Source organism: Ooceraea biroi, chromosome 9, assembly GCF_003672135.1.
Source record: "Ooceraea biroi isolate clonal line C1 chromosome 9, Obir_v5.4, whole genome shotgun sequence".
Lineage (NCBI taxonomy): Eukaryota > Metazoa > Arthropoda > Insecta > Hymenoptera > Formicidae > Ooceraea > Ooceraea biroi.
In genome coordinates, this window is record NC_039514.1 from 5,540,222 (window position 1) to 5,560,212 (window position 19,991).

The window sequence follows — 19,991 nt, forward strand, 5'->3', positions numbered from 1 at the left end:
GTCTTTAATTCGTCCAGTTGCGAGCAGTACTTATCTGCATTTATCATTTGGTTGTGTGGTAGGAGCTCATAATATAGGATTCCTTTCCAATCCCACCAGACACAGAGCATGACTTTTTTTGGATGAAGGCCGGCTTTCGGAGTGGTTAATGCTGGTTCATTTCGCTTACCCCAGGATCTTTTTCGTTCTACATTGTTGTAAATGATCCATTTTTCGTCACCCGTCACTAATTGCTTCAAAAATGGTACGTTTTCGTTGCGTTTGTACAGCGAGTCGCAGATGGAAATGCGATCCATTAAATTTTTTCGGCCAAATTATGCGGAACCCATACATCATAGCGACTTACGTAACCAAGCTTCACTATATGATCGTGGACAGTGGTTTTCGATATTTTCAGTATCTCTGCTAATTCACGTGTCGTGTAGCGCGGGTTATTCTCGATCAGTGTCTTGATTTGGTCATCATCAGTAGTAGAGGGTCTGCCCGAGCGTTCTTGGTCTTTAAGGTTAAAATCACCAGCTCTAAACTTAGCGAACCACTTACGTACGGTTCTTTCAGCTAAAGCGCCTTCTCCGTAAACAGAACATATCGAATTTGTTGCTTGTGAGGCATTTTTGCCTTTCCGGTAATAGAAAAAGCATCAAGTGTCTAAAATGTTCTTTGTTTTCTTCCATCTTCAAAAGAGTACAAAACTGACACGAATCAATTTATCTGAAACAACTTTTTTCCTAAAGATGCGTTGAAATGTCACCTTTAAGCATATGTATAAAAATCGTATGTTTTCAATAACATTGATATATTCAGACATGTTCCAACGCCATCTATTAAAAATCGGCACGAACTTTCCGGATGACCCAATAACATAGACATAATATGCAAATATTACAGTTATATAATATCGCATATTTCAGTTATATTACTGTTATATTATTATAACCAATGTATAACAGAGCAATATAACAGTTTTATAACGCAGTTATATTGCAGTTACAAAGTAAATTATGCAACCTCAACATTAATAACATATAACAGTTGTTATATTACGTGTTACTTCTGTGTTATATAATAGTTATATTTTGTGTTTGCTGGGTGGTAATTGTTATTTCTGTTGTCCTCTTTATTTGATCTATTCATCAGTGTTAAATAGTGTTAAAGTTAAACTTTATGTTTCGAACACTGAAATTCTAACACTACAATTTGAAATTCTTTCTTTTGTATTGTGATTATCCTTTTTTATTGCTTTATGTTTTTCATATAAAACTAACACGTTAATTATCATCGTTGTTTGATAGGTTAATACTTTAACCCTCAAAGCACATACAGGGTCTGTCAGACCCTGTCCTCAAGTTTTGTCCTGAATATCTTTTAGGCAGTTTGAAAATTGGCAGGCCTGGGGCTCCCTGGCGGTAGTTTGGGGTCCTACCTATGCGTCCCGGTGCTTCCCCCGTACAGTCCTGCAGTCAGTAGGCGTTCAGAACTGTTCAAAGTCGGTGCAGGGTTACTCAGACCCTGGTGTGTGCCAAGCGTCGATTTTGCCAAATCATTAGTTTATATAACAAGTTCAAGTTAGTGTCGCTGAGTGCACCACAGTGTGGAAAACTTTTTCCTTTGTTGTTCTTCAATCACACAGTGCATGATGGCGTACAATCTACGCACACGTGTGCGGGACGCCTTGTTGCAGAACGAGGAAGAAGAGGATTTTGGTGGCGAAGATTCTACTGAAGAGGATAACGTTTCAGTTCAGTCCTCGACTGAAAGTGAAACTTCAGACTACAGTGAAGCTGAAGATGTAGAAGAAATGACGTTGAATCAACGCATTTTGGAGCAGCGTGAGCGTGCCCGTGGCAGACCGTCAACGACGCTGCGCAGCAAAAATAACACAAAATGGAGCACCCTTCCTCGACCAAGAACATCAGATCGAGTGAATGCTGAAGAAAGAACTCCTAAACCTCGAAATGGTGCTGAGAACTGCAACAGTGTCACAGAGTTTTGGAATTGTCTCTTTGATGAGGAAATGCGTAATAAAATTGTTGAATATACTAACATAGAAATCAAAGATGTCTGTGCTAAAATGATGGCCGACGATGCTGTTATACAGACATACTATCACACAACTGATTTGAAGGAAATCAATGCTTTCATAGCCTTACTGTACTATTCAGGACTATGGAAATCAAACCATGTGAGCATAAAAGAAATTTGGAGTAACACAAGTTGTTATAATCTGTATCGTAATGCTATGCCAAAATCACGATTTCAATTTCTGGCAAATCATTTGCGTTTTGACGTGAGACAGTATCGTTCTGGGGACGATCGATTATCTCCAATTAGAGAGTTATGGGATAAATTTATCCGCAATTGTGAGTATTATTATGAACCGTCTAACGACACAACAGTAGATGAGCAGTTACTGTCGTTCCGAGGACGATGTAAATTCAGGATGTACATCAAGTCCAAGCTTGATAAGTATGGCTTGAAAATAATCACCTTGAATGATGCTCAGAACTTCTATCTGATAAATGGAATCCCTTATTTGGGAAAAACTGGTCATCCGTCAAACGAGTCATCTGGGGAGTTTTTTTCAAGAAAGTGACCACTCCAATTCATGGTACCGACCGTTCCATCACTTGTGACAATTGGTTTACTACATATCCACTATTGAAGGATATGCTCAAAGATCCGTACAACATAAAGCTAACTGGTACCATTCGTAAGAATAAGAAAGAAATCCCAAATGAAATGAAAATCGCATCAAAAGAAGTTCCATCTTCAAAATTTTGCCACAGTGGAGACATTACTTTAGTCAGCTATACACCAAAAAAACACAAATTAGTCCTTGTTGTTAGCACTAAAATTATAACAACAAATATTGGAGATAATGGTAAACCACAGATGATTCTATATTACAATAAAACAAAGGGTAGTACCGACGTCTTTGACAAGCTCTGCCACGCATACACAACTGCTCGCGCAACCAAGCGTTGGCCAATGCGTTTCTTTTTTGGTATACTTGACCAAGCTCAAGTGAATGCAAGGATTCTCTACACTTGCAAATATCCGGAAAAGAATCTTTCTGCCAAGAGTGCTTTGAAGCAGCTGGTTTTCTCTCTGTTGGAGCCGTATTTGCGAGAGAAGCTTGAGAACGCCACACTACGTACGGACATCAGGAAAAGTATACTTCTTATTCTGGGAGAAAATGCAGAGGCTCCGCCACAAGGTGATCGACCAGAGTTGCAGAAAAGGGCAAGGTGTGCACTCTGCTCTTACAAAAAAGATAGGAAAACAAAACGCTTGTGTCGATGTTGCTTGCGCCCAATGTGTGAAGAGCATCAAGCTTATATTTGTAATGACTGCAGTGGCACTGAGTAATTCTAACATCATTTTGATATTATTTGTTCATTTCAATCATATTTCAAGTAAATTTCAATAAAGATATACAATTTTCAAGTATATTTTGTCAAAAATTTATTTGTTTCCACGTTTCTTATAGAAAGGAACGCTTTTTCACACCTAAAAAAACCACCTCCGTCAACCTGCAAAATAAATACCTTTTTTGAAAGATACACTACAGGAGTAATTTTTCCCTGATTGTACCACTATTCGAGAATACAAACCTAAATTTTTAGCCAAAACTATAAAAAATTAAGAAAATTACAATTTTTTACAAAATTTCCTTTTTTTGAAAAAAAAAAAACATTTTTTTCAGGAATTTTTTCGATGTTTTAATATTTCTAACGAGGCATTTGAACTACGGGGATTGATTCTACAATATTTCAAGAATATCTGAGAATTGTTTCAAGTTGATCGGATGAGTAGTTTTTAAATGGTAGATCGTGAAAAAGTGCACAGGGTCTCACAGACCCACAGTGTGCTCCGTGATCGAAAAAATAGGTGTGTGCTCCGAGGGTTAAGCATATCAGGTGGCACAACTGTTTCTCAGATCAGTAGAAGGACTCTGGAAAGAATAATTACAAATAATTATGCTAGAAATTTTAACGGCAGGAAGAACACTGAAGAAATCTTTCAAGATTCTTAAAATAAAGGACTTAGTCATAGGTTTGTCTTGTTTTTTCTTCTTTTATAACAAATTTTATATAAATACTAATCATGATAGACAATACATACGATATTACATATGTTAATTTCTTATTGATGTTTACATATAAGTTTTGCGCTGAAAAATTATTCTGATTAAATTTTCTTCCAAAACTTCATTAGTGTTGAATTATAATTTCACATGTTTATTGTTGTATCATCTTAATTTTTAGTATTGATCAGCATTTATCACATTTAATATATGGCATTTGATCATATGTAAATTTATCTCTTTTTTTAGATATTGTCAAGGCTATTGAACCAAATGCTGCAATATATGATGTAGAAAAGTCCATAAAAGATTGGCTCAAATTAGCACCTCTTCCTGTAACCTTAGCCGATTCCAGGGCATTGAAGACAAATTCAAGAAAAGTATAATTTCTCATCGTTTCAGTTTCAATATTAATGTTTATTTTGTATTTACATATTTCTATCCATTCCATTTCAAGAATTTGAGATTTATTATTTAGTAATTTGCAGGACAATTAGGAATATGTATTATCATAGTATTCTGCAATGTACTCGCACTCGCCACTGAAACGTGTTCTCATTGAAGCATTAAAATAAGTATATATTTCTTTACCACCTAATAATGTATCGCAAAGATGACCGATAATATAAAAGCACTGTTAGTTGTTTTGTTATAATGTTATGCGTAATACAATTATGTAATTAAAAATTAAAACCAAAATCGATAAAAACTTTTAGTTTAAAAACTTACATTTAAAACTTAAATTTAAAACTTAGTACATATATGTATAGGCAATGTGCAATATTATATACTTTTACACATTTTTAGTTGGCGATGTTCCTGATACTTCCCAGCAAACACAAAGTAACAGTAATATACATGTTAGTTACAATTTCCCACTCATTAATATAAATGCAACATAACATACGTGTTATGTAACAATTACATTGTTGAGTGGGAAATTATAACTAACATGTATATTACTGTTACTTTGTGTTTGCTGGGTTTGACGGTGGTAAAAAGATATAACAAAAATTATATACTTTAATACCATAAAAATATCAGTAACAGTTTAGCATTTTATTTTATAATGTTTCAGTTTTATATTATGTATTAGTTTAATATTACATTAACATTTAGTTTATTTTGTAGCTTGTGTGTGTAATGCTTTTATAACTTTTATATGCGTTAATTAATTTTATTTTAACGTTGTTATTTACTCTTTAAACATTAAGTATCACATTTATTCTCATTTATAATACTAAAAACATCGTACTTTTAAGTTGTACCGACATTTTCCTTATAAAACATATACAAAAAAAACCTGAAGTTTTAGTACAAATGTACAATTCTAAATTGTGTTGTATTTCTAAAATGTATTATTTATAATTATGTTCTGCAAATGTTATCAAAAACAGAATATGAAGTTCACATATATATACAGGGTGGTTCTGAAATTTTACATATATGTATATATATGTAAATATAAAAATATAACTTTTAATAAAAAGTGTAGTTGAATGTTTAATCTCTACATGCACGCGTTCGGAGGGGAACCTCTTTGGTCGCTCTAATTTTATCGTCATTGTGTGTGTGTGTGTGTGTTTGTGCGCGCGTGCGTGTGTGTGTAGAATGATTGTAAAGCGAAATCTCAAAGAAAGCGTCTTCTTTGATATAGTATATAAAGTGTAATTTTCTATATTACCAACACCAATTTCAGAAATCGTTTAAAATACTTTTATATATCAAAGTTTTATTTATATGATAAAGCATAAAAAGATATACGTTCAGCTTACCAAATGATTTTTGTACATTAAAAAACAAAGTGACAAATGTTGTTTCTTACTTTGCCAAAGAAATTTTATATGAAGCATTATTGATAAATTTTCAAGCAATATTTGTCGTTATTATTAATTGCACAAAGAGTATATTTAGAAAGCATAATATATCAGTATCTCAGAAGTAGACAGTGTTAAATCACATTTTTTGCAAAAACAAAATTTTTATATTTTATGAATGAGGTTGTTAAGGAAATGTTAAGTTACTTCATAAAATATAAGTCTAGTTTTTTTTACAAAAATGTGACTTAACACTGATCTATCTTTGAGGCATTGATATATAGAATTGATATTTTTCTGACGGTTTCTGAAACGTTTATTTTCCCGAAAAAGAAACGTTTCTCCTAACGTTTTTTTGGTGGACATTTTTCTCCTAAATAAACGTTTCAATAAAATGGTTATGAAACGTTACGGCAAAACGTTTATGAAACGGTTTTGAAACCAATGTGTGCTGCCTGGGCTACATAGGTTACATAGGTCATAATCTTCATCAATTACATTTAGTTGAGATTTGATGCAACTAGTGTAGTTCTGGAAATAAAACATTGTATTACAGCGGATATATTTAAAGAATTAATTCAATAAGTTAATTTACCTTCGTCTTTTAATGACATGATCTAACTTGCTAATACTAACTTTGATGAAAAGGAAATCGAGTAGCTTTAGCAGCAACACTTATTTTTGGATTCAGTTTCAATCTTTCTTTTCTCTGTATTGGTCTCTTAATAAGATACATCTTTTTTGGCGATACGAATGAGTAAACATGTCACCTAAACAGAAAAAATTTTAGGTTAAAAGAATCAATACATACATTATCGTTATTATTTTATTAATTACATAATTTATTGTACAAGTATTGTATTGAAAATTATTATTTTTTAAAATTTATTATATATTATTCAATATACACACATACATACACATACACACATAATTAGTTTTTATGTTGAATTGTAAATTAAAAACAAGAACAAGATTTCAAAAACAGATGTTAAGAACATCTTTTTTAGCGTAATGTACTTTGAAATAGCAAAGAAAAATATTAGTTAACCTAAAATAACAATTACTATTTTGACTCGGTAAATAAAACAAATAAATTATTACATTTATATATATGTGAATAAAACTATTTTTATTTTATTTTAATATATTTACTTACAAACTATTAAGAGATATATTAATATTATTCATTTCCATTCAATCTGACGCACTTTTCGCATCTGTACAACCTTGCACCTTGTTACCTTGCACAACTTACGTACCATATTTTTCTCTGCCTTACTCTACGTCAGTTACGTCTCGTTTTTTGCCATCAGCCAAAGAAACTCTTACACTTCTTCTGAATAGTCAATCACAAATCATCACAGGGTACGTGCCTTAGTTTAAAATGTGATGCTTTACTAGTGAGGTTATGTATGCATGGTATTTGTCGCAGTAGACTGAGTGATTACAATTATTGTAATATGTTTAATGACTTGAGAATGAGGACGTTAAGGAAAATGATGAACTGCTCATTGATGCGATGAAAGCATTCCCACATCCTTATAATCACTAAGATTGTAGTTTTACAAACTATTTGTTCAAAGAAAATTCGTGCAAAAAAATAGCCTCAGTAATAAACATTTCAGGTAAATAAATGTTATATATTATTAAACGATAATTGTAAACAACTTTTGAATTTTATGCCTGGTTATTTTGTGCTAAACTGTTAATAATTCTATTAAGAAATAAGTTTAATAAATATAATTATATTTAATAAGTATAATAAAGATAAAAAATAATACAAAAAGTATTTTCGTCTTATATTTTATATTTTATTGTTTAATATTTTTATTTGTTCAATATTTCGTTTAATAAAAAGTATTTTTGTGTTTTATATTTTATATTTTATTGTTGAATTTTTACAAATAAAAAAATATAAATTGTATTTAATTCAATTGACCAGCCTGGCAATACAATCGGTTATTTTCACGAAAATTTTTCAATTGAATTAAATACAATTTATATAAATACCACCGAAGATAAAATATTTTATTACTACAAAAAATATAAATTAAAATTTATATTATGGCCACCGCGCTCACGTTGGGTATATAATTTTCTCCGACGATCAGCACGTTTTTATTACCCCCTATTTCTTGTCTGTTTTAAATATAGTGAAAAATATATGTACAAAGTGTATATTAAAACTTTTATGATATCCGTATAAAACTTATATTTTAAAAAAAGAGTAAGAAGAATGCCAATTACACGCGCTGCTTGCTTTTATGGAAAAAAGTATAATATAACATCATTTCAACGATAAAAGTTTTGATATCAAAACATTGTTTTATTGTTGATTATAGATAAAATATAACATATTATAATTACATTTTATTAGAATACTCGTTAATTGAATGAATGAAAAAAACTTGGCGCTACTTGATTAATTGTTTACCTTTTTTGTACCTTAATTTTTTTTGATAAGGTTTATGATTTTGTATAAGTCCATTTCAAACCGACCATTTCGAATGTGAGAAAAACTATAGTTGACGGTCGTCAAAAATTAAAATCATGATGCAGTACCAACAAATTTTGGATTTTACTTAAAAAAATCAGATAAAAAATAGTTCAAGCTCGTGCAAAAAGGAATAATAATTATCAGATTTAGTTTAGAGCTTACTTATATTAATTATTTGTTAGAAGAGAGAGCATTTTAATTTGTTTTTAATGGTTATTTTAAATTAATGAATATAATTATATACTTAATAAATATAATAAAACTAGAAAACAACACAAAAAGTGTTTTCGTTTTATATTTTATTATTTAATAATATTTTGTTTAGCAAATGGTTATTTTATATTTTATTTCCGCATAAGACTGTATGGAGAATCACAGTTTTTCAGTTATGAGAATCGGAAATTCTGTTTCTAATGGTCGTTACAATTTAAAAATTTTAATTGCATGAAATGGAATATGAATACCTACTTCATAACAGTAGGTTATGTAACATAACTATGTAATACATAATCTACAAAAAACACTATATTATATAAAAAATGCATTCTTTCCGTTTGCAATACTAAGAGAGAATTTATTTTATTATGTGAAAGTCATACGAATATAATATATAATACGAATTATGTTGCTAATAAAATGCATTATTTTATGTTAGTAGAGTGACGTTTAACATGTGCCTACAAATGGAGCATATATGTCGATATTGTTGACAGTACCAAAGACAAATAACATTTCTGCTAATCAAACATATTAAAATATAACTAGAAAAATTGTTCATTGATTACATAGCGTGTAATTTCATATCTCATTGTCACAATTAAAAAATAAAGATATTTAATATTTAATACAGTTTTTAATAAAACAAATGTTTATTAGTAAAACTACAGCAATGCATAATATTTAAGACAAAAATAAAAGTTTATTTTTTATCTTCGTTATTTATATTTTTCATTTCAAATATCATGCTTCAAAAATCAAAGTTCCCGGTTTTAGTCGAAACATGGTGTCCAACCTAACCCTGATGTTATCTGAGCGTTGCTAATGTCACTAGATATATATCTAGCGACTTTAAGCGTTGCGAGCTCTAAGTGAAACGTATTCCAAGTTGCTCTCCTTTCTCAGTATTACTAATAGTTAATGGTTAGTGGCTGCCACCGCTGCCAACTCATCGAAATGTTGACGGATCTTCGCAACTGCGAAATTTATCGATAGTAGATTGGAGAATCCTTTTTAAGGACGATTGTGCGTCAACGATCAGAACAATCAGGATGAATTGCGCTCACGTAAGCGCTGTCCTGGCGATCTTTTTGATCGCTCAGGCTCACGGTATCATGTTTTACTTGGAACCGAACAGCCATAAGTGTTTGAAGGAAGAGGTGCATGCGAATGTGCTCGTGACGGGCGAGTATGAAGTATCCGAGGCAATAGGTCAGAAAACAGATTACGTTGTAAGTACATTATTAACAGAATAACACTTTATTTATCTTTACTCCTGCGAGAACGAGATCAATGTCGGTTAACCTCGCAGCTGTCTACCATCTGCAATCCAATAACAATTGTCACACTGTTCTCTTGCCATCTAAAAAGAATATAAATATAAATGTGAATAATTTTAACATAAAAAGTTTTAGGATAGAATATATATACAGGGTGTCCCATGACTGAAGGTCCATGTATTAAGGGCGTGTTATTGACATCATTTGGGGTTAAAATTATGAAGCATTTACGGACATATGTTTATTAAACAATTTCAACTCTAAATGACGTCAATAACATGCTCTTAATGTATGGACCTTCGGTCATGGGACACCCTGTATGATATATAAAAACATGGATATAATTATATGTAGAATAACTTGATAATTTAGAATTAGATATACATGCAAAATTAATATTTATTATTTTCTAGATCCAAGATTCTAAAGGACACATATTGTCCCAGAAGGAGGATATCCCTCATGGAAAATTGTTAAAATTTTCCTTTGTGACTGAAACTTATGACACTTTCGAAATATGCTTCATCTCGTATATTCCTAGCCGTATGTACATCTTTATTTTTCAATTAAACAGGGTTGGGAAAGTTACTTTAAAAGTATGTTTTAAAAGTATTTTGTTACAGTTTTTTCACTAAACATATAACTAGTTACAGTTACAAGTTACCGATTCTGAAAAGTAACGCGTTACAGTTATAGTTATTCAAAAAGTAAGGAGTCATTATCGAGCAGTTACTTTCCTGGGATGAAAATAAAAATATATCTACACACAGTGATAACAATTCAATAACATTCTATTCTAGAGATAAAAGAATTAAATCATATAAATATGCTCTCTGAATACACTGATAAATTTATTATTTATATGATTACTTATCTTGAAATTATATAATGTTACATTATTTTATATATTTATATTATAAAATAACTATTAATGTAACTGTTAAATCAGTTACTAGTTACCAAACATATGTAACTGAGTTCAGTTTACAGTTACATGTGGAGAGAAAGGAAGGAAGATAAAGTTAGGGAAAAAAGTAACTGTAACTGTAACTTTGTTAGAAGTAACTTGTTACTTCCCAACTTTGAAATTAAACAAACTCTAGTTCTTTTGTTATGACATAATTCGATTAGATATATAAATAATTAATTACTAAATACATGGCATCCCTTAAGAAGATGAATATAGCATGAAAAATCAAAAAGAATATTACATAAATAGTTGATAAATATGATCACATTAACCCTTTCAGTACTAAATATTCAAGTGACTGGTGTACCCTCTGTGCTGAATTATGTTTTCTTTAATTTCTTAAATCTTAATTTATATTCTTGAAAAACGTTAACTACAGAACTAAACTATAGCAAAAGTTTGGAAAAACTTAAATTACAATTTTACAATATGTGACTAGAATATATAGACTGGAATTGTTTCAAAGAAATATATTATGTTATTCTTAAAAGGCCAAGTAAAATTATGACAATGCACAGTGGGCTAGAAAACTCACAAAAGTGGCAAAAAACCAACACTCAAATTTTTACTCAATTATCACGATATCTTAAAATAGAGTAGTTGAAGTAGCCGTAGCGAAATGTTTTTACAGGTTATTCAATATTTGTTCATATAGGGGCATCATGAACAAGAAAAATGTTATTTGTTTCCTAACATATTTATAATTTCTTTTTCTCATATGAAAAATTTAGCTTATCACTTTTAAAGGTTTTTCTTTTATGTAATATCAGTATTACGGGTATTTGAATTTGAAAAAGCTAGTAAAGATCTGTGGACGTTAACCTGATTTGAGTATCATGACTTCTTGTGAAATCAATTTTATTCATTTCGCTTTTGTACAGGTTATTGTTTTCCTGCTCCCCGAGACTCCACTTTCTAATCAAAAATTGAAGGTGTCAGGATCTTCATTATAATGTCTACTTTAAACTTATTCGGCGATATTTTGCGAATACTGTAATTTGCTATGTGTACATGAGTTTTAAATCGCCTAGATTTGCTACGATTACGCGACTAGATACGTACAATAAGGTGCATTAATTCACGTGATAGCGAATATTTATTAATAGTAATATATTTATTAATGTTAATATATATATTAATATTATATATATGTATAATATATAGGTATATATATAATATTAATATATATATGTTAATATATAGAATGCATTTTTTCACGATATAAAGCTAGTTTGACGGATAGACACCAAAGTTTTAAGTTCGACAATTTATCTCACTAGTTTATTTCTCATTGTTCTAAATATAACAAATAGAAAATATTTTGTCCTACGCAACGGTGCCCCATCTGCTGATAGGCCGCTCTATCGTGCCGGCACTGTCTCTCGCGGCGCTTGTACGCTCCGAGTAGGGAGTAGGAATTTTTGATGTCAGATTCGTTATCAGCAACCTTGAAAACCATTAAATATCAAGTTCCATACAAATCCGATCAAAATTAATAGATATTGACCGCCATATTGGATCCACTAATTTGAATATTGAATTTTCCATGTCAGATTCGTTATCAGCAACCTTAAAACCTCAAGTACCTCGAATTTCAGAAAAGTCTAAAGAAATCTTGAATTTTGTCCGCTTGTGCATGCTTTATGGCCCACTGTGCAATGCTTCATAATTTATTTTATCCTATAATATAGCTCTGAAAAAATATTTTCTTGCATACTTATAGTATACTGTTTATGCATGATAATGCTGCATATCATTTTCTTATTGTAATAAGTCCATTTTCCATAATAATGAATATATAAAATATATAAAAAGAAGGATATGACTTTTTAAAATCTCTGGATCTAAATTTTACGTTTTTTATAGGATTTTTATTTCCGAGGATTTTTTTAAATATCTTTTAATAGTGTGCACAAAACATCAACAATGCATGATTTAAAACAGAAAATTCAATGAAAGTATAAAAGACTTGAGATAATTGGAGAGATATTTTCCAATGAATGCAAAATGTGATGTTAAAACATATTGCATTGCATGTGCGTTATAATAGAAAGTACGCTCTTTGAATATTCTTTTCAATATGTTATTTTAATGTATATTTCAATGTAACATTTTTTTCTTATTTTTGCCAATATTCATTTTCTAAAGTATTGACTGGCATTTAAAAATGACCTTGTATAAAATAGATAAATGATAAATATAAAAAGAAAAGTTGTATGTCTGATTATATAAGTATAGTATAGTATTATATATTTTATATTTACGTGTAAAGATTTTTTTATATGTATAGTTGGATAAATGTTTCATTTAGTCAATTTAGTGCGTGCTCGCTTTAATTTAATAATTAAAAATTCCTTTGTAATATTCAGATTTTTTTATTTATATTGATTAATATTAACCATGTAACAATCAATTGCTTTGTATTCACTATTATGATATTAATTATTTCCAATTGCATATGATTTTGCAAAATATTTCAGCCGAACTTGATGTGAAAATTATTTCAGATCAGCGTGGTGTCAGACAAGAAGTCACATTAATCACGAAACGCGGCATTGAAGCTAAGAATTATGAAGGCGTAAGTGAACATAGCATTGTTTTATTATTGTAAATAATTATATTTCCTTTGAATATTATATCTTTTCGGGATTGTTTTAAGAGGAATCATCTGATGTTACTTTGTCTATTTTCTTTTTATATGTGACTTGTTTCCACGGTGCAGTTGGTAAAGTAGAGTTTGTTTGATATTGTGTTCACTAACATGTTATTAGGCACTTATATAACAATATTCTCAATTTGCTTTAAAAATAATAAGTTAACGTGTAGCACAGTTTCATTAATATTTCAGTTTTTACACAATTTTTTACATGGATATTCTAAAATTATGAGTTTTAACTATTAAAGAAACTATTCGAATTATATTATTTCATTTGTTATTTCATGTCTGAATACATAAGTCAGTTACGAAGACAGTCAATGTAACAATTTAATTTTCACCCTAATTCCCTTTAACAATTATTAAGGAGGCATTGGAGTGGAACCAGGTTTGACGATAACGAAGGTGTAAAAAAAATGTGATGTAAATATCAGAATAAAGATTTCTTTGTTATTGCAATAAAAAGCTAGTATAACTAGTATAGCTAGTATAGTTGGACAATTGTGTAATGGTTGAAGGGATTATGTTTAAAAATAGGTAAATTGTTCCATTGATTGCATAAATCATAATTATAACTGTATGTCTCTTTCTGAATGACTCTCCTATATCTACTTTGTGATCCAATTTTATTATAATTTTATACTGTAAACAAATGTTGTTTTTAACCATTAATGCTTTTTTTTTAGTATTGGGATTGTTATATAAAAAAGAGATTGGTAGTTTTAATAACTTTTTCCCTTCCAGCTTAAATTTCTCAGAAATCCGTGCGCGTGTGTATGTGTGTGTATGTGATCATAATAACAGTGTAAACATAATAATATACGCTAATATCAGATATTTTTGTTCGATCTTCATTGTAACATTTTTTCAATAATAAAAGCACTAATATTACGCAATTATATAATATTCTGGACATAGGAATATTCTCTTCTGTTATATACTTTTCATGATAATTTCTTATTTTTTCTGTTTACAAAATATCTCATAAATTTGTGCGCGTGAAAATGTTCAATGTACTATTCGATATCAAAATAATCAAATATTTGCTTGGATATTTGTCAATGGACAATAGTGGAGTTTATGCATATACATTAAGTATTGTTAAGAATGTGCATTTAATTACGCGTTGCATTACAGGCTCGGTTCATCAAGTGTATACGCAGCTTAAGATCTTTGAAAATAAGAAAGTTTTATTTATAAACTTCTTCATGTGATTAATTGATTATGCACATTAATCGCACTTTGTGATTATTGAAAGATTATTGTAACTGCTATTTAAAATTCTACAATCGAAAATTACTGTCTGATATCCTTTTCGCACTATATGTGTAATACACATATTTAATGCACATACGATACAAAATCATTAGTCCATTATTTACCTTTAATATTCTGTAGATCTTGTATTCTTTTTTAGTGCTATAGTATCAATGAGACACAATTGAGGCTTTTATAAAGATCATCGTAAGAATTATTGTTTTTTTCTATTAATACGCAGATCGGTGAAGCGGCAAAATTGAAACCTGTCGAAGTGGAATTGAAACGATTGGAGGATTTGTCCGAAGCGATAGTGCAAGATTTCGCCAGAATGCGGAGAAATGAGGAAGAAATGAGAGATACAAATGGTAAGTAGAGGATATTGAACAAAAATCACTTATATGGAAGTAAAATGTAGGATTTCCAAGTCATCATTAGTTTTCTTAAATCATATGCCGTAAAAGAGTGAATATTATTCTGCTAAGGAAAAATGATCTTACATTATAAACAATCTTTAAGGGGTTACATACCTCCATAGCGGCGAAAAATTGATATGTTTGGGGAATTTTTTTAGGGGGTATATCTGAAATAATAAAGTAAAATATGAATTGCATATGATTTACTGGTCCTTTAAGTGTAAAAAAATAATTAATAATAAATTTTTGAATATTAATAAAATGAAGTTTTGTAGCATTAATTGGACCGCTGCTGAAAAAATGTCCCCTCAGAGTCGGCATGATATCTTTTTGTAACATTGATGGATCTGACAAATGCAAGAAATTTCTTGTAAAGTAATGTTGTAGTTATAGTCTGTCGAGCCAGATTTTTTAATTTCAAAAAAATAAACAATTATGCCATGTCAAAGTTGAACTTCATGTTTTCATGAAAAATTTCGGTCTTTAATTGTTTATAAAAATTGTACTAAACAAAATTTCAAAACAATGGCTCGACAGACTAGACAAAACGATTACGAAGATTTGAGAACAAAAAATTTTAAAAAATATTGAAAACACTTCGAGTTATCGTGCCGACCGTGTCAAAAAAACTGGTTTCGAGAAAAACGCATTTAAAGTTTGAGAAGTAAAAATCGTGTAAATATTAATTTTTGTAGTGAGCTTAATCTCCCATTCCAATTTCATATTGCGTGCCTTCCTTCTCGATAATTTTTATATTTTGTACAGTTCTCTGTAATCTGTGGGCTGTTCGAGCTTCTTTGCGGTAGCCTGCGCCGCACGCAGCAGCTGCGCGCCGCGGCCCGCCTCCTGACGCGCGGTCATATTTATTGTTATATCTTCGTTACGGATTGGAATTTTTTACTAATTCTTTTTTTATTATATTTTTAAAAGTATAAAGAATGAAAATCAGTAATAAAAAAAAATCGATTGTTTGAAAATTCTGGAGGTATGTAACCCCTTAACATTATAAACGACCTATAATTAACTTATAATTATGTCGAGAGTATAACCCATCGACATATAGTATGGACTGTGCGATCCGTACATGGAAGCCATGAAAAAGTGTCGCTCGATTTAGGTATGTTTTCTCTGCCTGCGCGTAGTCCATACTATACGTCGATGGTATAACCCGAAGATATTTGTACGATTTTTTCCACTGTGTGAGTCAAAATTGTCGTTTAATATTATTTGTGTATTCAGATAAACACCCGCTAGATAAATGTCTGCCATGTTGTGTTTCTATTCAATTGATCAGATTCAATACATAATTTTATAAAAGAGAATTAAGTTGTAAAAAATATTATATAGAATTTAAAGAAATCAAATAAAAATTATTATTTAATAAAAATAATTATTTTGAGCTTAATATTAGTGATACTCTCGTGATTGGGACCAGAAATTCTCACGTATCATGTGAAATTATTAATGACATCATTTTCGGTGCCTATTTCGTCGCAGGAAATTTCAATACGTATACTACATTTAAAATAAATACAAAACATAACATTTATTTAAAAATATGACTTTCGGATATTTCTACTATTTCATCTAGAAAAAAAGCCATAAGACGATCGCTTCTGAATTATGTAACTTTTGTTAGACGAATTTTTCTATTACTCATATAGTTTCAAAGATATTCAAGATGACAGTAGTTATTGTCTCACTCTGTATATCACTGAAAGTGTGAAATATTTTCTTAAATATGTTTGAACATTTGATATGTTATTTGGTAATTCGATGAGTAATTGACAATGGCTTTTTTGTTTATTTCAGAGGCTACAAATACCCGAGTATTGTACTTCAGTCTATTCTCGATATGCGTCCTCTTTGGGTTATCTACCTGGCAACTTTTCTACTTCCGTCGTTTCTTTAGGATGAAGAAACTCATAGAATAAATGGATTTTCGATCGCTAACAAATATATTTATTCCATGAACTTCGTTTTTTGTTATCTCCCAAACTTCAGATTCAAATTACAAAACTTTAATCTCGATATTACCAAAAAGTTTAAATATGCAGAACAATGCATTATAATTACATATTATCATACACGAGCCAATGCTATTTTTTTAATTAATGTAAAATATATTAAATGCTCATTATTTTGTCACCGTTTACATGCATCACGTTCAAGAAAACATTATAAAATTTCTTAAATAAAATATATTGATACGATATATCACATATTGTTTTCTTTTTATTTGTGAATAAATAACTGCATAATTGATTGTTTATTTTTTTAAATGTATTTTAGGATAAATTATAAAAATCAAGAGACATGGTAGTGTCTTGCGCCAAGTACACGAAAGAGAAAGACATATGCGCAATCCAAAGAACCACATGAGGGAGCGGGGATACATGCTTATTGTGCGACGGAAATACGTCATGCAGTCATCTTGAACATCCACTTTTATAATAAAATATATAATAATATATAATAAAATAATAGTAAAATAATAATAAGAAAATAAGAAAATAATAAGATATATATAATAATAAGATATACATATATAAAATAATTTATATAGAGAGAAATAAAAAATATATTAAGAAGGTAGAATTCTGAAATAAGTGATTAAATAAAATATTGTGAAATATTTTATTTTTTCAGAATTGAGAAAACCAACATTCTTATATATATTCATATTTTATAATAAATCATTTTCTAATTATTGTAGCAAATTTTGAGATATTTCCAATATCTCATGCTATAATGCTGAAACATTAATCAATTTTTGGCGCTTATCTGGAGCGTCCACTTTTTATGCTGATATGACACTTTCGTCGCATACTCCCGAACCAAGTGCTCCTGTGGTTCTTTACTCTCTGGCGCAATCTCTTTCTCCTTTTCTATCTCTATCTAAAAGCAATTGTGCAAGATGATCGCAAGATGGAGTGTTGGGAACGTTACTTCAAAAAAGTAACGCGTTACCGTTATTTTTCGTAAAAAGTAACGCGTTATCGTTACTCGTTACCAATTTTAAAAAGTAACTCGTTACCGTTACCGTTACTTAAAAAAATAACGATTCGTTACTTTTTCGTTACTTTTTTATAAAATATTTAAATAAAATATGTACTTGATTAAAAAATGTAATTATTTTTATTTTTACACAGTTGGAAAATGTGTTTTCTTGTTAAAAAATATGCCGGTTAACATTTTTGTGTTAAATATTTAACACATTCATGTGTTAATTTAACATCTTGCTGTTGTGTTAATTTAACTCGTGTTAAATTTTTAAAACAACTAAAAAAAGTGTAAAAATTACGCATTGTGCACCTAGTTTTTATTTTACACAATAGATATGTTCCGTATTATTAGTGACAAGTTTTATCTGTTAAAATTTACAGAAAACTATGTTGAGAGTAAAGATGTACGTAAAAATAACTTTTTTTTCGAGTTAATTTTATCATTAAAAATATGTTGATTTTACACAAAATTTATTTCAAATTACTTCGCAGTTTGCATTCATTTTGGGTTAAAATATTAACATAATATTAGTGTCACCATTTAACATATCCATATTATGTTAAATTAACACAAAAATTTATGTGGACCGTTTGGGACATGTAATATCTGTTAAATTTAACACAAATTTTTCACCTGTGTATATATATTAACATTTTATTCATATATACATACATGTATATATATTATTTTAATAATAATAAATTGGTTTTGCGAAACTCTTGCACTTATAATTGCACATTGTTTTACTTAAAATGGTAACACTAAAATTAATAAGTAATAAAAAGAACTTAATTAGTAACTAATGAAAAGAACTGAAAGTAAAGAGCTGTTGCCTGAGTGGAATCTGTGCGTTCATTCTGCTGATTTATTGAGTAGAGATAAAAATTAAAATAACGATAAAAGTAACGGTTAAATTCTTTACCGTTACTGTAAAAATGTAATAACTACGTTATCGTTATCATTACAGACAGCAAAAAGTAACGATCGTTACCGAAAAATAGTAACGGTAACGGTAACGACGTTACAAGTAACGGAAGTAACGCGTTACTTCCCAACTCTGGCAAGATGTCGACAAGATGTCGGCAAGATGTGAGGGAGATGACGGTGACGAAAAAGCGCAAAATGTCCCATACGTTGCTGCTGATCGTCACGGTGTTTCCTTCCTCTGATTAGTCAGCCTTCCATGTGACATTTGCCATGTAATCCCGTGTTTTATTATTTCATTCGTTCTGTTTGTTCTCAATAAAATAATAATCACAATATACAAAGTGTCCCAGACCTACCGTATAAGCCGTTAATGGTAGATTCCTGAGTTCATTTCGAGACGAAAATCCTAATATCAAAATGTCGAGGCTACTATAGTTTTTAAACGGAAAAGGGAAAGTTTAAAGTTCACCAATCAGCCTGTCAAAATTTCGCGCGCTCAGGGACATCGCATATCAAAAGAGCCATTCCGCAACACTTCACTCAACACAATAGAAACATTAACACTCGATATTATTATTCACTTTATTTCTTTGTACATTGTTCCCACGACCGATGAATATCAGAATGATAATAGTTGATCTAAATTGTTATATGGAAACATGAGGCACGTGGAATTTTCAAAGCATTCGTGCGAAGCGTGCAACGAATAAATGACATTCTTATGTGATGAGAGAAAATCAATAGATCAATACAATCGATGTGAAATATGATTTTCTGCATGAAATGTCGATAAAGAAAAAAATCGATAAGAAAAGAAAATATTAACATATTTGGAAATAGTTTATTAATTTATTTAAAG

At 30.0% G+C, this 19,991-nt stretch overlaps 3 protein-coding genes and 1 long non-coding RNA gene across 6 annotated transcripts in view; 3 read left to right on the top strand and 1 right to left on the bottom strand.

The window, feature by feature from the left end:
- Positions 1–1,037: 1,037 nt before the first annotated feature.
- Positions 1,038–4,768, top strand: LOC105276626 (piggyBac transposable element-derived protein 4-like). The gene is made up of 2 exons (XM_011334405.2): positions 1,038–4,056; positions 4,337–4,768. The coding sequence occupies exon 1, from the start codon at positions 1,634–1,636 to the stop codon at positions 2,591–2,593; it is 960 nt and encodes a 319-aa protein (XP_011332707.2). The 5' UTR covers positions 1,038–1,633; the 3' UTR covers positions 2,594–4,056; positions 4,337–4,768.
- A 1,493-nt stretch (positions 4,769–6,261) lies between these two features.
- On the bottom strand, positions 6,262–7,681 carry LOC105276632. 2 transcript variants are annotated; one of them, XR_893430.2, is made up of 3 exons: positions 7,064–7,191; positions 6,541–6,674; positions 6,262–6,435 (listed from the first exon to the last, which is right to left on the bottom strand). It is a non-coding gene; the product is annotated as an uncharacterized LOC105276632 (long non-coding RNA). The 2 variants fall into 2 exon arrangements; XR_893429.3 differs by having other exon boundaries at positions 6,263–6,435; positions 7,167–7,681.
- LOC105276628 (uncharacterized MFS-type transporter C09D4.1) overlaps positions 7,150–19,991 on the top strand; it is a 39,896-nt gene continuing 27,054 nt past the window's right edge. The window contains exon 1 of the mRNA XM_011334407.3: positions 7,150–7,272. The gene's annotated coding sequence lies outside the window, so the exon portion shown is untranslated. The remainder of the gene's footprint in view (positions 7,273–19,991) is intronic.
- LOC105276631 (transmembrane emp24 domain-containing protein bai) lies at positions 9,527–17,419 on the top strand. 2 transcript variants are annotated; one of them, XM_011334410.1, is made up of 6 exons: positions 9,527–9,852; positions 10,314–10,443; positions 13,378–13,448; positions 13,593–13,595; positions 15,025–15,151; positions 17,012–17,419. In XM_011334410.1, exons 1-6 carry the CDS (start codon positions 9,673–9,675, stop codon positions 17,131–17,133), a joined length of 633 nt encoding a protein of 210 aa, XP_011332712.1. In that variant the 5' UTR covers positions 9,527–9,672; the 3' UTR covers positions 17,134–17,419. The 2 variants fall into 2 exon arrangements, with proteins under 2 accessions (XP_011332712.1, XP_011332713.1); XM_011334411.3 differs by lacking the exon at positions 13,593–13,595 and having other exon boundaries at positions 9,535–9,852.

What these genes read in the sequence shown, in the direction of transcription:
- LOC105276626 (XM_011334405.2), top strand. Translation starts at nt 1,634, where the DNA reads ATGATGGCGTACAATCTACGCACACGTGTGCGGGACGCCTTGTTGCAG.
- LOC105276631 (XM_011334410.1), top strand. Translation starts at nt 9,673, where the DNA reads ATGAATTGCGCTCACGTAAGCGCTGTCCTGGCGATCTTTTTGATCGCT. An exon ending in GTCAGAAAACAGATTACGTT is followed by an intron (nt 9,853 to 10,313) that starts GTAAGTACATTA and finishes ATTATTTTCTAG; the next exon opens with ATCCAAGATTCTAAAGGACA. An exon ending in AGAAATGAGAGATACAAATG is followed by an intron (nt 15,152 to 17,011) that starts GTAAGTAGAGGA and finishes TGTTTATTTCAG; the next exon opens with AGGCTACAAATACCCGAGTA.